Genomic DNA, 16,524 nt, shown 5'->3' on the forward strand with positions numbered 1-16,524 from the left:
CTCCACAGTCCTCAGAAGACTGTCTTCTCCAACCCACTCTCTCTCATCAGCCCCCCACCTACCACCTATTTCCGCTCTCTTTCCGATAATCTCAGACTTCGAGACTCCGCATTTAATCTGAGCTGATCATCAAGTCCTAGACAGACCACCTACAACTCCAACATCAACACCCTCATCAACACCCTCTGCAGAATTACAACTACCATCGGTAACACCATCCCATCAAGATCAGCATTTTAGACTAACGAGATCTGCATATTTTATCATATCTTACACGACTTTTATTTTCAACTTCATGGCTGCAGAGTAGATATATTGCTACTGTCAGTCCACCTCGAAAAGCGGGACGGGAAACAAACACCAGGTAGACACGTTGGAAGACTCACCTGCCAGGCTGCGTGACGAAGATCTCGCCCGTGGACCTGTCGACGCGGAAGAGTCCGGCGGCGTCGCCCGCCACGATGCGATACGACACGGCGCCGAACTTCCCCGAGTCGGGGTCGGTGGCGACGACCGCCACCACGGGCTGCGACGCCGACACGCCGACGCCGCCGCCGCCGCCCCCGCCGCCCTCGGGCAGCGACACGTTGTACGTGCGCGGGTAGAACGTGGGCACGTTGTCGTTCACGTCAGTCAGCTGCACCTTCACCATGGCGGTCGTGCTCAGCCCACCTGCGACAAGCGTCCACACGCCAAACTACAGACCGGGGCAGCCAACGGCGATCGGCACAGATTTCTCCAGAAACACGAAAACTTGAACACGCCTGACTGAAAAAGAAGTGGATTACAAAGATCTCGTTCGACCCGTGCATGAATACTGCTCGTCCATCCGAGATACACTACTGGTCATTCAAATTGCTACACCAAGAAGAAATGCAGATGGTAAACGGGTATTCATTGGACAAATATATTATACTAGAACGCAATTTGGGTGCATAGATCCTGAGAAATCAGTACCCATAACAACACCCTCTGGCCGTAATAATGGCCTTGATACGCCAGGGCATTGACTCAAACAGAGCTTGGATGACGTGCACAGGTACAGCTGCCCATGCAGCTTCAACACGATACCACAGTTCATCAAGAGTAGTGACTGGCGTATCGTGACGAGCCAGTTGCTAGTCCACCATTGACCAGACGTTTTCAGTTGGTGAGAGATCTGGAGAATGTGCTGCCCAGTGCGCAGTCGAACATTTTCTGTATCCAGAAAGGCCCGTACAGGACCTGCAACATTCGGTCGTGCATTATCCTGCCGAAATATAGGGTTTCGCAGGGATCGAATGAAGGGTAGAGCCACGGGTCGTAACACATCTTAAATGTAACGTCCACCGTTCAAAGTGCCGTCAATGCGAACAAGAGGTGACCGAGACGTGTAACCGATGCCATCCCATACCATTACGCCGGATGATACGCCAGTATGGCGATGACGAAAACACGCTTCCAACGTGCGTTCACCGCGATGACGCCAAACACGGATGCGACCATCATGATGCTGTAAACAGAACCTGGATTCATCCGAAAATATGACGTTTGCCATTCGTGCACCCAGGTTCGTCGTTGAGTACACCATCGTAGGCGCTCCTGTCTGTGATGCAGCGTCAAGGGTAACCGCAACCATGGTCTCCGAGCTGATAGTTCATGCTGCTGCAAACGTCGTCAAACTGTTCGTGCACATGGTTGTTTCTTGCAAACGTCCCCATCTGTTGACTCAGGGATCGAGACGTGGCTACACGATCCGTTACAGCCATGCGGATAAGATGCCTATCATCCTGACTGCTTGTGATACGAGGCCGTTGGGATCCAGCACGGCGTTCCGTATTACCCTCCTGAACCCACCGATTCCATATGCTGCTAACAGTCATTGGATCCCAACCAACGCGAGCGTAATGTCGCGATACGATAAACCGCAATCGCGATAGGCTACAATCCGACCTTTATCAAAGTCGTAAACGTGATGGTACGCATTTCTCCTCCTTAAACAAGGCAGCACAACAACGTTTCACCAGGCAACGCCGGTCAACTGCTGTTTGTGCATGAGAAATCGGTTGGAAACTTTCCTCATGTCAGCACGTTGTAGGTGTCGCCACCGGCGCCAACCTTGTGTGAATGCTCTGAAAAGCTAATCATTTGCATATCACAGCATCTTCTTTCTGTCGGTTAAATTTCTAGTGTGTAGCACGTCATCTTCGTGGTGTAGCAATTTTAATGGCCAGTAGTGCACTTAATAGCTACGATTAATGGAGGAGCTTGACACGATCGTAAGAAAATGCGGAAAGATCTGAACAACATTCACATTGATGTAATTAGTTGCAGTTCTCTTTTAACATGGTTAAAAGCAGATAATCTATCCGTAAAAAAGAGGATGAATAGGTAGTAGTTATTGCCTGCAAAAAGCCATATTGTGTAAATGATGACTAACTGAAACCCTTAGCTGCCGACAGGTGTTGTTGATATACCTCGATGTGGACAGCTGAAAATATGTGCCCCGACCGGGACTCGAGCCCGGGACCTGCTGCTTACATGGCAGACGCTCTATCCATCTGTGCCACCGAGGACACAGATGAATAGCGTGACTGCAGGGACTTATCCCTTCCACGCTTCCAGTGAGACTCACATTCTCAACTGTCCACAATTCTACATATGTAATGCACCTTATAGACATTTGCCCATTGTGGACAGGTAAAGCGAATCAAAGACAGATTTGTTGGATGGGTTCCAGACAGGCGGGGTCCATCAGTAAAGGAAATTGCGTACAGGTTTCTCGTGCGACAAAGACTAGAGAATAAAAGGAGGGAAGGTAAATTAATGTTGTGATTTAGTGATTCTGTGGCAGAGAGACAATGCAAATGAAAGCTGCCAGATAGATATTAACATGAATACCGCCCATATTGCCGCAGAATGTGAAAGAATTCGTTTTGCAACACAATGCGCTACGTAACTAACAGCATCATTCTACAAACATAATTATGTAACTTCTGTATGGCACATCTGGAGTCTCAAAAGTATAGAAAAATTAGTTGTAATTATTGAACAATTTTACAAGGGAGTGAGGACGATCTGTAAAGAAAAGTGCATTGTCTGGATCAGAAGTGAAAGGGCAAAAATTTTAATATTTCTCACTGAAAGGCTAAGATTATGGCTTTTAAAGGAAAATATCCTCTACGTTCTAAAGTAGTGCTAAAGGGTAATGTTTTAAGACAAGTTTCTCATTTTAATTTCTTAGATAAATTGTCTGAATGGAAATGACAAACACAATAAATTAAATAAATTTCAGATGTGTGGTAGAATACAAAGAACATTAGAAAACGAAGTGCGCAAAATACAATTTTGTAAAGTAATAGCTACATTTGTTTTGAGTACGGTTCAGAGTGTCTGACAATAAGAAAGTAAGACAGAAAAAGATTTTACAAGCCACTGAAATGCAATTTATGAGGCACACGAGACGTTACAGTCTGAGAAATCAGATAAGAAATGCAGACATCAGTGCTGATTTGGTCAACGGATTAATAAAACATAAGGGAGTAAGTTGAGAAGAGCACCTGGATATGATGACAAAAGGAACAATAACAAAATTGTTGACGCTTTCGTGGCCACTTGTTGACATAATGTGTCGTGGCTTTTGTCTCGACGACTTCGGCCTACGTTTGCTGAACGATTTTCATGACCTTTCGCTGATTACGACTGCCTGGCACATTGTCACAGGTTCACCCTCCATTGCTGATGGCGGACCGCGAGGAAAACTACATTTTGGAAGACAACGGAAGAGGCGTCTGGACTAAAATCCAGTGAAGAAGAAGAAGAAGAGGAAACAATGAGTCACTCGTAGCATTTTCATGGATTTATATAGAATTAATACACAGTCACGTCGGTTCAACAATATCCGTAATGGATAAGTTTTGTAAAACCTTGTAGTAAAATGTTCTTTGGGGCTGCGATGGCATTTACAGGTGAAAGAAACCAGTTTTTGGTTATACCGACTTTTTCGTCTCCAGTTTAACCCGACTCTTAAAACCGTTCAAAATAACCGGTTTCTGAAATAATCGATTTTCGTTTTTTATGTCTACAAATTGATGACCTCCCTACATCGTCACTTTTGTTTGTGCCGATTTTTCACCCTGAAGCAACCACAAAATTAAGAGTTCCGTTATCATTCCAATTTTATAGCACATTAATAAAATTATAGGTATTCTTCATGTCGGCCAGTTGCGCTGATGAAATATTGTGGAGTTTTCATTATGACATCCGACGTCTCGCCCGAGAACCATATATACAACATGTCCGTCGGGAAAGCCTCAAGCAACATACAGGTATATCAATTAAATTTGCCTTCAGTTGTGAGGGACATTGTTGATGTATTCTCCTCACAACGTGTTGCAAGTCTGATGTGGCTCCTTACGTTTTTAATCTCTCAGAGCAAACGGAGAAGCGCCGTACTTCATAGCTGTCACACTTCTTAAAATAATTCGAACCTAGGGATGGTGCGATTCTGCAATACAACCGATGTCCAAAGGCGATAGGGAGCAAGTGGTGGCAAGGCACACGTACCGTTTCATATGCCACGCCACATGGTATAAAAGTACACTATTTTCTCAGCAATGCTGTAGCGATTCTTATGGCATTTGCTTGTTGCTAGTTTGTAACTGTTGGCGTTGTTATTAAAATAGCATTGGTCGCTGTTCCCATTTTAAATAGTAACCCAATATTTCAAAGGAATGGAAATTTTACAAATAAACATTTTTCGTTCGTAAAAGAAAGTCTGATTTAAAGAAACAAAAGTTTTAGCACTGCTGCTACGGCAAATTGATATTTTTAACCCGCTTATTAGTAAGAAATTTAAGAAAAATGTTATAACCGAGACTAGTCAAATACCGAAAAATAGGGGAGATTCAGACCTAAAATAACGGTACCGGTTTTAACCGATCGGTTTGTAACACCATAGCTTAGACACTACATACCTTTTATTGATTCATTTAGCTTTCTATTGTGCTCAACAGCTCATCGTTGAACTTCTGTAATTAGTGTACGATTAATTCGATACTGTAATGAAGTGTAATCTCTGTAATATGCACAATATGAGCAAATGATCTTTTGTCTTCTTCATATAATCTCTTTAGTTATGTTTAAAATTAAATAAATTTATTTAAATAATTTTGTTTAGAAATACTAATATGTGCAAATGTTGTGTTTTATTTAAAACATTTGTTTGCTGTTATGTAAACTGCTGACCTTCACTTAGGGTTCTTAGTTTGTATGTAAAAGGTGTAGTGGTTCCCCTCGGGAACGGAACTGTCTAGCGCACGTAAATTGTGGTCGGCTTAGGTAGAAAAGGTGGAACCAAGAGTCAGTCGGGGACGAGGTACCAAACTGCGAAATGCACATGTAAAAGTTGTATATTGTGCTGGTTCCAAGAGAGGCTTTTACTGACGTTTTCCAGTGCCTCGGATGGATGGACAAAGTGCTGGAATTATTCTGAAATTGGTATCTATCATCGCCACCAAGAAATGACAGAGTCCAGCAATTCGACCTACCAAAATGCAATCGCTGTAACGGAACACTATAATAATGTACAATGAAGGATCAGCTTAGTGAATGTGTTAGTGTGCTCAAACATAAGGTAATTTATAACTGAATTTATGTACCTACCTTGATTTTTTTCTTATCATAACACCTCTCCGGTTCCTCTCCGTTTGAACTAAAGTGATTACCGAGTGTCCTTACTGAAATAACATTAAATCCCAGTGTTTTGCTAATTAATGCCTCTTTAAAGTTAAAGTTAATGTGGCAAGAGAGTGAGTTAAAGTAAATGATGCTTGCAAAGAATAATTTTTATATTAAAACTGATTATTAATATGTTGCTGCCAACTTCAAAAGTAAAATTTCTTAAGACTGAGGCTTATAAAGTTTTGCTCAGTAAATGATCACATTGCTGCCTGTTGTAAATCACAGAAGGTGAGTCAGTATGTTATAAATATGTTAATTTTGTGTCTCACTGTAGTAAAAGTGGAAAACTGGAATTGTGGAAAGTTGTATACTCATGCTTGCTAAGCATTTGTTTCTTTTGTGTATTGAAAGTGAATATTAATAGTGTAATAGGATCCATGAAAAATAACAATTAATAGAAAGACCACTATTTATGAAAAGAATAATTTCTTTATTCAAAAGACAGTGAGAAGTAACCTGTTAACGAATTCCATTTAACCTTCATTCTTAATAGAAAAGTATTTAGTTGAGAGAGATTGAAGCTGTGATCATTTCATAATTTTGCAGTGAACTACATTTACAATTTTATGTCAGCTAGGGAAATGTGTGAAAAGTAATACTGAACCTATGTCCAATTTAAGATTCTACAGTGAATATTAATAGTAATGTTATAAAGAGCATTCAGTTTGATAAGCCCTGAAAGTAATAGTGTGCTTCGTTATCTGTTATATTTTTGCAAATAGTCTGTGCTGCTCTAGCTGTTAGTCCCAACCTCAACAGTGACATATGCAGGTGTCAGAGTCCACTGCACTCGCGTGTGGTAAAGTATAGGTTGTGTTTGTCCGTTAAAGTTACTAATAACTATTTTCTTGAACAAGAATGTTAATCATTCTCTTGCCTAATTAGGCTGTCGACCATTTTCTTTATCCTTTAAACAGTGTGGATAGGTTAAATATAATTTATTACTGTTTAAATCAGGGGCGGGCAAACGTTGCACGCGGCTCCTGAGCGCACAGCGCTGCACGTGTGCTGCTCGCGTGCAATCGTCGACTGGGGCTGTGGCGACAGCCCGCAGGTTGCGGCAGTGTAGTGCCAGGCTAAGCCGCGGGCGTTGATGCGAAGCGACCACTACGTAGTGAACGTTGTATTTCAATAACCGGAAAATGCAGAGTGAATCAAGGAAACGGAGACGTGGAGATTTGCTATCTTTTAAAAAGTAATGGGAGAATCATTTTTTCTTCGTGCAAAGACGTGAAAATTCGAAATGTTTAATATGTGGCAGTATTCTCGCTGGTCAGCGGAAGTTTAGTATTGAAGGCCATTATAATAAATTTCACAAGGACGAGTACAGTTTATTGTCGGATTCCGAGCGGATGGGAAAATTGACTGAGCTTAAGAAGAGCGACCTGACGATGTTAGATGCATCTGTCTTAGTTGCCGTTGTCACGAGAGATCTGCGACTTTCTCTCGTCATGTCTCTCATCTAACTGATTTAACATTTTATGGAGCACTGTTTTCAATTTTTCAGGACGACAACAATAATAGCCCAGCGGTACGTGCAAGCTATAAAATTGCGCTTAATATAGTGAGAGCTGGAAAACCATTTGCTGAATTAATAAGCCTCGGTTAAGAGCAAACATAAGTGATGAAAATTTACGTAACTGTTTGCGTTTGTCTGTATGCAGAAATTTTGTTCCAGATATTAAACGTATTGTAAACTCAACCTGTGATAATTAAATAAAACGTATCGTAGTTAATAGGTACTCTTTCAAACCATGATATATTTCAAGCACTCCTGCTAACCTTATTCCATCATTCAATAAAGCAAGCTAGAAAAACAAAACGCATTACAGAGGAAGGAGTGGGCAGAAGGTATGAAGGGGTGAGGAGGTAAGCGGGTGGCCAGCTTGCCCCTGTGTGCACGCAGAACACCTGTTAACTGCACCGCACACGTGCAGGATTCCTGCCCGCCCCTGGTTTAAATATTTACGTATTTCTGACTTTCGCTTCCGATACGCAACCTCCGTTAGGTATATCACGGTCAACATAACAAAATTCCTCTCGGAGGGTAACACTGCTCTGTTGCTTTATACCATAATTACTCTAACAAAACAGTTCCATTTTACAAACTGCCTCCAGCTTTGAGGTTATGGTATAGCAGCAGCGGACGGTAGTTTTATACGTTGCTTTTCCGTGACAGAACTGTTTGTTCTGTTGGGGCATAGTACGTAATAAACCAAATTTGGTATTTGATTACAAGAGCCACGTAAACACGTATTGCAGTGTTACAGGTTTCTCGTGGGGGCGAGTCCCGGTCCCCACGGAGCCCCCTCGCACCCGCACCTGCTGGTGACGCCACGGCGCGTTTGCGAGGCGGAAGGCGCCTCGGTAGCGGCGGCGGGGGGGGGGGGGGGGGGGTCGTCAGTCCGAGGCGGACGGACTGCGGGCAGCTCGGCGCGTCCATTACGCAGCCACCGGCGGCCAATAAAGTGTCGAGCGCGGCGCGGCGCCGACTCCTTCCTCCCTAATGAGTCGCCCGCTTCATTGCTCTCTCCGGAGCGCGCGCGGCCGGCGCCCATCATCACAGAGCAATTGCCCAATTTGTCTTGAAACTGGCGGCCAAATTGTTTGATACCGGGTCCGGCGGGGCCGCCATTACTGCGGGGGCAGCGCCGGATTGAGCCGTCATTAGCACAAGACAATGCACCCTCCCCGCGCGCGCACCCCGATCGGCCGCCTAAATGGACCACTTACCGCGGCTTTTTGTGCGCGCCGCGCCACCGGTGACGACTGCCGCGTCCGCGGGAAAAACTCGTAAATCCTGCGCGTCATCGCGGCTGCGGGTGGCCGCCGCTCCCCGCGTGTCGCGTAACGAGCCAGGCCCCTCCGTGTTTTATCACCCGTAAATTTTCCGGCTCCGTACTGCCCCCCTCGGCGAGTTCCCCTTTCCGGAGGGGCCCATCGGTAAATAGCGCCCTAGCCTCACCCGAACCTTCTGCTTCCAGAACAATTTACATGTCGAGTAAATCACGGACAAGTGTGTAAACGGGCGCCACTCCTTTGTCTCCTCGATTCAATAAAACACGAGCTAGAATTTAAACTGATATCGTGATGGCTGGAGACGCGGATTTATGGCCTCGTTTCACAAAGTAGTACCGCATCTCATTCGTCGAACCCCGGAGGAATGATTAGAGGTGGAAATCGAGCGCTGCAGTGCTCGCAAGTGTAATACGAGTGGCTACGGCGTGGAATGAACACACGCACCAAGACTCAATCTAAAATGGTGACAATATGGTAACCGGACTTAATTATTCGGAAGAAGCGTAGGAATTGGCAATTGCCTCAGCAATTGTTACGTTTATTCAAATCATCTTTTCTGTGAGCCGAATTCCCAGTTCCACTTCTCGTTAGCCAAGTAAACACTTAAGAATCGCTTCTGGAAATTCCGCTGAGCTGCCAGATTTCTCTTCACGTAAACGCTCTACCGAATTCGAGTTGTGAGTCGGTAATCAAGTTACTTCTTTGTTTTTAGAGTGTTACTTAATGTGGAGTAACCGATTTTGTGTGGAGTGAAGAATAAGTAAAAGTTTTATTAATTTCCTTTATTTATTTAAAGAGAAGCGCATTTTATCTTTATTAGCTGCAAACAGATACGTAAGTGCTAGTCTGCTTGCACTCTCTCAGAGTTGCTAAGGCACTGGTAAACAATCAATGGCTTGTGATAAAGCATTTGCTGATTATGTGCACAAGAATATGAACGTGTCTTCAGTCATTAGAAAGTCCTCCAGCTGGTCCAAGTGTCCAAAATTTTGGAGTACAATAATGTTCCGCTAATTATAGCAGCCAAGTTTATTTCTACAAAGTACACGATATAGACACGCAGTTTCGCATGGGATGTGTAATATTTTTAAACACTTCTTCTCGAACGATGTCCACCTTATTACGAGTTCACTGATATCAATGAGGAAATCGTAATCTCTCACAATTAAAATACTATTAAGGTACCGATGACTTGGTTACACCGTGCTGACGAAATCAGAGCAGCTGATTTACAAGCACCATTCGCGTAAAACTGACGCTTGAAAGGTGACACTTATTTGGGCAGGCAAAATCTGTTCAGTCCTAACATTCAAACATGCTAGAAAAAATAGTTTCTGATATTTGATTTTCGAATTCCGTCAGTTGTGTGGCAAGTAAACGTAGTGCGTGAGTAGTTGCAACGGCACATCTACAGCCCGATTTAAATTAGTCCGCCATTGGCAGGTAGTGAATAGAAATGCTCCCGCCGGCAATGTGTCAGTGGGAGGCTAGCATTTTAGATTCTGACAGTGTTGCGACTACGCTGCGCACAATATTGTTCGTACAGTTAACAGGACTCACCCATGTGCACAGTAAACGCAACTTCGGACGAAATTTAAATCGAGAACAGTTTTCTCACATCGTTAGAGGCACTGCACAGTGCAACACAATTTATGAATTTGAGGATTTTTCGTGTTTTTATTTTATTTTATTTTTATTTATTTATTTATTCATTTTTTTCTAAGAGGTAGAAGCTTTAAACTCTGTACTTGTCACGATTTAAATAACTACATCTATATTCCGCAGACACAATACGGGGTGTGGTGGAGGGTATTTCTGTTACTACTATCTCGTCGCACTTACCTGTTACATTCGCCAATGGCGTGTGGGAATAATAAGCGTGGTCAAGCTCTAATTCGTCGAATTTTCTCGATGTGATCGTTTCGCGAGACGTACGCAGGAAGAAGAAATACGTTTCCCGACTCTTTACGGAACTTACTCTCTCGGAATTTCAACTGTAAACCTCTCCGTGTTGCACAAAGCCTCTTTTGGAGGTTCTGCCACTGGAATTATCTGAACATCTTCGTAATGCCGAGCCGAATGAACGATTCCCCCAGGAAACACATAACAATGCAATACGATACGCAACTTAGGAAAAATCAGTTGCGGAGCGAGGTATTTTCGTAATCAACTAATGAAACAGGGTTTCAGTAAAATCAGTAGCTTTCAAGGTACGACGTGATTGCTTGAAGCTGTTTCGCATGCGGAAAAGTTTCATTCATTTCAAAAAAGAAATTAATATAACACCGGCCCTAATAAAAATGAAGCACAAATTATTGACACGCTTAGATACAGTGCACATTCAGGGGTTCCCAGACTTTTCCTCTGACGAAACACTTTGAGAATTTGATACTTTGATGGAAACTCTGTTTACTTCCAAGGTTCATAAAATTTTAAAAATTGAGAAAACTTGGTTTATTCAGTAAGTACTTCAAATTTAAATTATAACTAATAATACAGAAACCAAGATAAAATTTGTAAATGTAACTAGTATGGAGAATGAAAACATGGTTCAGATAGGCTGCATTTTTTTTTATCTATGCGATTGGCCAATTTCAACTTTGGTCATTTTCAAGCATGTATCTTAAGCTTTCAGCGATATATTATAATGTAAAATAAAGCTGGAAGCTTAAGATACGTGCCTGAAAATGTCCAATTGTCGAAATTGGCCAATCGTATAGATAATAATAATAATAAAAAAATACAACCTATGTGGACCATGTTTTCATTCTCAAAACACGCTGAGGCTGTGGACCGCCACAAAAATAAAATTTTAAAATTAGTATCGTCTAAATGTCAGAAAGCCTTCTTATTAATAGGTTTTCACGGAGCACTTACGCCGTAGGGGAATTTCAGATCTTTCTTCGTCTTCTTCACTTCATGGAGTAGGCTTACAACCAGTTCCGTTTTAACTAAATCCATTTGTTTCTCGGTCACCATCTGTGTTACCCATTGGATTATGATTGTTTACTTGCTTTTTATTTGATTTTTGTAAGAACGGAAACCTAAGGAAACGAGGGGGCACAATTTTACACGGTGCAGTAAGCGGACATTCGTAACAGATCAGCAAGGAGGGCTGGAGGCACTGGAAAAGTGGTATGGAGGAAAAAATAGGGTGAGAATTGGGAAAACAGGATGAGGAGTCGTGTTGAGAAGATCAGGGAGAAGTAAAATCAATTTTCCAACGCCGCTGATAGGGGAAGGGTCGTGACGGGATGCAGACAGTGCTTGGAGCGACAACGATGAACCTGGAGTGCTAGATGGCCTGTAATTTAAATCAGACTGCGGGATTACAGAACTCGGGGGCGAAGACCGGCGCCAACACGAGGAGCCGCGGCAGCCGGGATTTAAAGAAAGAGGCTGGGAGAGAAGTCAATAAAAAAGCCGGGTGGCCGGCGACGGCGCGCCGGAAAAAGCCCGGCGTCTGCGCGGCGCTGGGATTCCGGCCGCTTATTTATGTGGAGGCGCGGGTGACAGCTCCCAGCCACCCGGCCCGCTTTGATTTAGGAGCGAGCTATGACTGGCGGCCACCGCCGGTGACTGGCGGGTTTGCTTTCGGAAGCGCAGCAGCCGGAGGAAATCGGTAGCAACCGTCTACAACCTTCGACATTATTTAACGCGGTGTAAAAACCTCTGTAGATTGTTCGTACCGAGCGAGGCGACACAGTGGCAAGATGCTGGACTCGCAGTCTCGAAGACTGCTCCCTCTGGCAATCCAGATGGAGAAATATCACTGGGAGTTATGATAAGATCAGGAAGTGACCTTTTCAGCGACGCGAGACTCTCTGGCAGTGTCCGGCGGCGTGTTCTCCTCGGATATTCCAGGAGAAATGGCTGCTGATGAGCCCGGTGGAAAGGCGATTTTGGATGCTGGGAGGATGTAGAGCCACCAATGGTAAGATAATGCCGTGTGGCTAGCGTAGACCGTTCGCCTGGTGCAAGTCTTTCGAGCTGACGCCACTTCGGCGACTTGCGTGTCGATGGGGAAAAATGATGATGATAAGGACTACACAACACCCAGTCCCTGAGCGGAGAAAATCTCCGACCCAGCTGGGAATCGAACCCGGGCCGTCAGGTATGACATTCCGTCGTACTGACCACTCAGCTACCAGGGGCGGACGAGCCACCAATGTGAGATCAGGAATTCTTTCTTGACAGGGGTTGGACATTTCGTACTCCAAGAGAGAAAAAATAATTCGTATTAGAAAGGCTTCCAGTGGACTAGATACCGTAACGTGCACAGAATAATTCATGAGTACTCTGACAGTAGCGTACAGTCAACAGTTATAATGAGTAGTTGTATTTAGTTCTTCAGAATGGTATACATTCTGAGTGTCAGAGCACCAGTTGCTCTAGGAGTACTATGTCATTATTCATATTTTATTAAATGGCGTATCTACTCGACGGTAAATAATCCTGATATTTCGTTTTAAGAAGTTTGCAGAGTTATTCAACACCGAATAAAGATTGTATGAATGTATGCTTTAATATTTGTACAATTACAATTTTTATTACACAACCTGCATTACGTAACGATACTGCAGGTTTAACGAATACATCTCACATTGTCAGAATGGGAAAAAGCGGTCGTAAGCAGATAATCAAACGTAAAATCATAAAAATTTTAAAAACGTTCTATAAAACTTTTTAAAACTTTAAAAAAATGTTTATATATTGTCTCAACTACACTTCACATTAATTTTTTTTTAAATTTGGTGACCAGTTTCGGTACCTTTACTATTATCTTCAGATCACATGTAGCATTATAAATGCACTCGCAGCGTACAACACTACTGCATCGTCCGTAACATTGTTGTTTTAGATCTGCAGGTAAAATGTGCGATGTACAGCCACTCTAACCGTGCCAGCAGTTGACACAAAAGCCTGCATAGAGTCGTAAAAATGACCAGAAACTACGACATAATTATTGACGTCACAGATAGTAACTGCAAGCGGAGTTTTGCCATGTAAGCTCCACAAGTAATGAAGTCAAATGTCATGGACGATGCAAAGATGTAATTCATTCTGAGTGCATTTATAATTGTGTATTGTGTATTGAAACCGGGGACCTATAAACGACGGAGAGGCTTAATCCCTGCCATAGACCTCGGTGGTTCACAGCCCCACAACAGGCCACAGCAATCCACCCACCCCACCGCTGCCCCACAACGAAGTCGGGGTTGTTGTGCGGTTAGACCCCCAGGGGAAACATATATTGGGAAAGGTAGAGAAATTTATGCTGTTTTTATTGATTTCGAAAAAGCTTTCGGCAGAGTACAGTGGAACAAGCTGATGGGTGTTTTGAAGGGGAAAGGAGTAGATTGGAAGGAGAGAGGATTGGTGCAGAACCTACATTTACAACATAAAGTAAGAATAAGGACTGGAAATGAAATTCTGAAGGAAGCAGCATTGGAAGGGGCGTTATACATGGCCGTTGCCTCTCTCCTTTGTTGTCCAACTTACACCTGGAAGAGATTATTGCAAGACTCGGATGGAAAAAAGAAGGAGTGTCTATTGACGAAAGAGAATAGAATGTATACGATTTGCTGATGACATCGTATCTGTGGCAGAAAGTGAACGAACTGTAAATAAAATGCCATAAGATCTGAATGATGGTTGTGTGGAATATGGGATGAGAATCAATACAGCAAAAACAAAGAGTAAGGTGATCGGCAAAGAAAGGAGATTGGCACATATTAAGATGGGACAAGTTGTTACTAGGCAAGTAAAAGCATTAAAATATCTCGGAAGTACGATTACTGAAGACTTGAGATGCAGTCAGGGGGTGAAAATTCGCATTGCTATAGCGAAGGAGGCATTCGATAGGAAGAGGAGATTATTATGTGGAAAACTAGATAAAGGCCTGTGGAAAAGACTTGGCAAGTGTTTTGTTTGGAGTGTGGCCCGTATCGGGCGGAAACACGGACACTGAGACGAGAGGATGAGAGAAGGATAGAAGCGTTTGAGACGTGGATGTCGAGGAGTACGGAGAGGATAAGCTGCGTGGAAAGAGTAAGTAACGAAAGAGTGTTGGAAACTGTCGGTGAGAGGAAAAGAGCTCTGCAGGTTATACGAGAAAGGAAGGTGAACTGGGTGGGATATTCGACGAGACAGGAGTGCCTGCTCGCAGGCGCTTTGGAAGGCATAGTTCGTGAGAGGAGATTGAGAGGAAGCAGGAGATACGAGATGACAGAGACATAAAGAGAAGCGGAAATTACGGGGATCCCAAGAGTACGGCAGGAGACAGGAGAGCGCGCAAAGTAACGACGCCGACACCTGCCTTTGGGCAGAACGTTGCTGCTGCTGATGATGAACTGATTCTCAATGAAAGAACGGTAAAGGAATCGCATTACTGCTACAGACAACACAAATTTGGACTGTGCGTTGTTCCATGTTTGGAACTGCATAATGGGAAAAGAATTATCGAAATGTGTACCTTTTAATTGATTGTACGGTCGCTCAGCAGCGATGAGGGTTAGGTCTAGACAAAATACTGGAAGATGTCGCCAGCGGCACAAAATCGAAGTCTGCGATGGGCGCCAGATGACCTAGTTACGCCACCGACCACACTAGAAGGTCTTGTTAAGGGGTAAATTAATTTCAGCCAAAACTCCGTGGAGGAGACTGGGAAGTGCGTCGGCCTACGCGCGCGCACGCGCAGCAGCAGCAGCAGCAGCAGCGGCAGCGGAGAGCAGAGAGAGAGAGAGAGAGGTGTACTGACCCCTGTCGGTGGCGATGACGGGGAACTCGAACGAGCTGCGCGCCTCGTAGTCGAGCTCTCCGGCGACGCACAGCTCCCCGGTGCCGGAGCGCACCTCGAGCTGCCCGCCGCGCCCGAAGCCCTCGCCCAGCGTGTAGTTGACCATCGCGTTGACGCCGCAGTCCGGGTCCGTCGCCGACACCTGCAGAGCAGACACGCGCCGTCACTCACTCGTCTTCTGCAGTCGCCGAAGCACGTGTATACGCTCAGGTAACTTCACGGCACAACTGTGAGCGTGCAGCCGAGAAAATTGCAGCAAGAAAACTGGTCTTGTCTTCAAAACAGCGTCGAATGGATCTGCAAGCGAACATGGCTGTCCAATCTACAATAGACCAGCCCACGCGAAGAAAAAAAAATACATCCTTAATTCAACAAGTCGATGCCGCATCAGTAATTTCCAAGTATGACATACGATTAAACAAAATATATCTCTTTGCATATGACACAAGTGTCTTTGTGTAAGACTTGGAACGCAACGAAAACGTTACAGCTAACAGAGTAGTCGGTAGTAACGTCACCACGTCACTTTCAGAGAACAAGTTGACGCTTAACTGCAACAGAACGTAATGCATACAGTTTCTGGAACGGAAAACTTCTAAAAGCGAGCTTATACTGTCACACGGTGGTCAAACCGTGCCTGAAGTCCTTTTTTTTAGGTCTGAGGGCATTTAATAAACTTTCTTGGAAGTATCAAGTTGAAGTCGATATTTGAAATTCAAAGGAGATTAGATCAAAGGCTTTCTCGAAAATGCCACGTTCAAGATCTTGTGCAAAAACTAAACGCTGTTATGTTCGTCAAAAGAACAATCTCCACGGACTCTAACACTGAAACGCGAAGGCTTGGCTCAAATGCCTCTGAGCACTATGGGACTTACCATCAGTCCCGTAGAAGTTAGAAGTACTTAAACCTAACTAACCTAAGGACAAAACACACATCCATGCCCAAGGCAGGATTCGAACCTGCGCCCGTAGCAGCCGCGCGGTTACGGACTGAAGCGCCTAGAACCGCTCGCGAAGGCTTGTTTGCTTTTTCTTACGTTCGCTTTTATCTTGTAAGTGTTATATTCTGTGTCAATTCGGTGCACTCACCAAGAACATTCTTGGCTTACGAAAGGGTGGACAAGCAGATCTGTGGGCTGTTGATTACGTGCTTTGAATTCCAACTTTGCCGTTCCTGTGCATATATTCCAATATAGGATTTGTTG

The 16,524-nt window shown here is 44.0% G+C and overlaps 1 protein-coding gene across 1 annotated transcript in view; it reads right to left on the bottom strand.

The window, feature by feature from the left end:
• LOC126092406 (protein dachsous-like) overlaps positions 1 to 15,482 on the bottom strand; it is a gene marked incomplete at its 5' end in the record, with an annotated part of 322,105 nt that extends 306,623 nt beyond the window's left edge. Inside the window, 2 exons of the mRNA XM_049907980.1 lie at positions 387 to 672; positions 15,281 to 15,482. Coding sequence (XP_049763937.1) covers positions 387 to 672; positions 15,281 to 15,482 — 488 coding nt within the window. The remainder of the gene's footprint in view (positions 1 to 386; positions 673 to 15,280) is intronic.
• Positions 15,483 to 16,524: the final 1,042 nt, after the last annotated feature.

Source organism: Schistocerca cancellata, chromosome 7, assembly GCF_023864275.1.
Source record: "Schistocerca cancellata isolate TAMUIC-IGC-003103 chromosome 7, iqSchCanc2.1, whole genome shotgun sequence".
Lineage (NCBI taxonomy): Eukaryota > Metazoa > Arthropoda > Insecta > Orthoptera > Acrididae > Schistocerca > Schistocerca cancellata.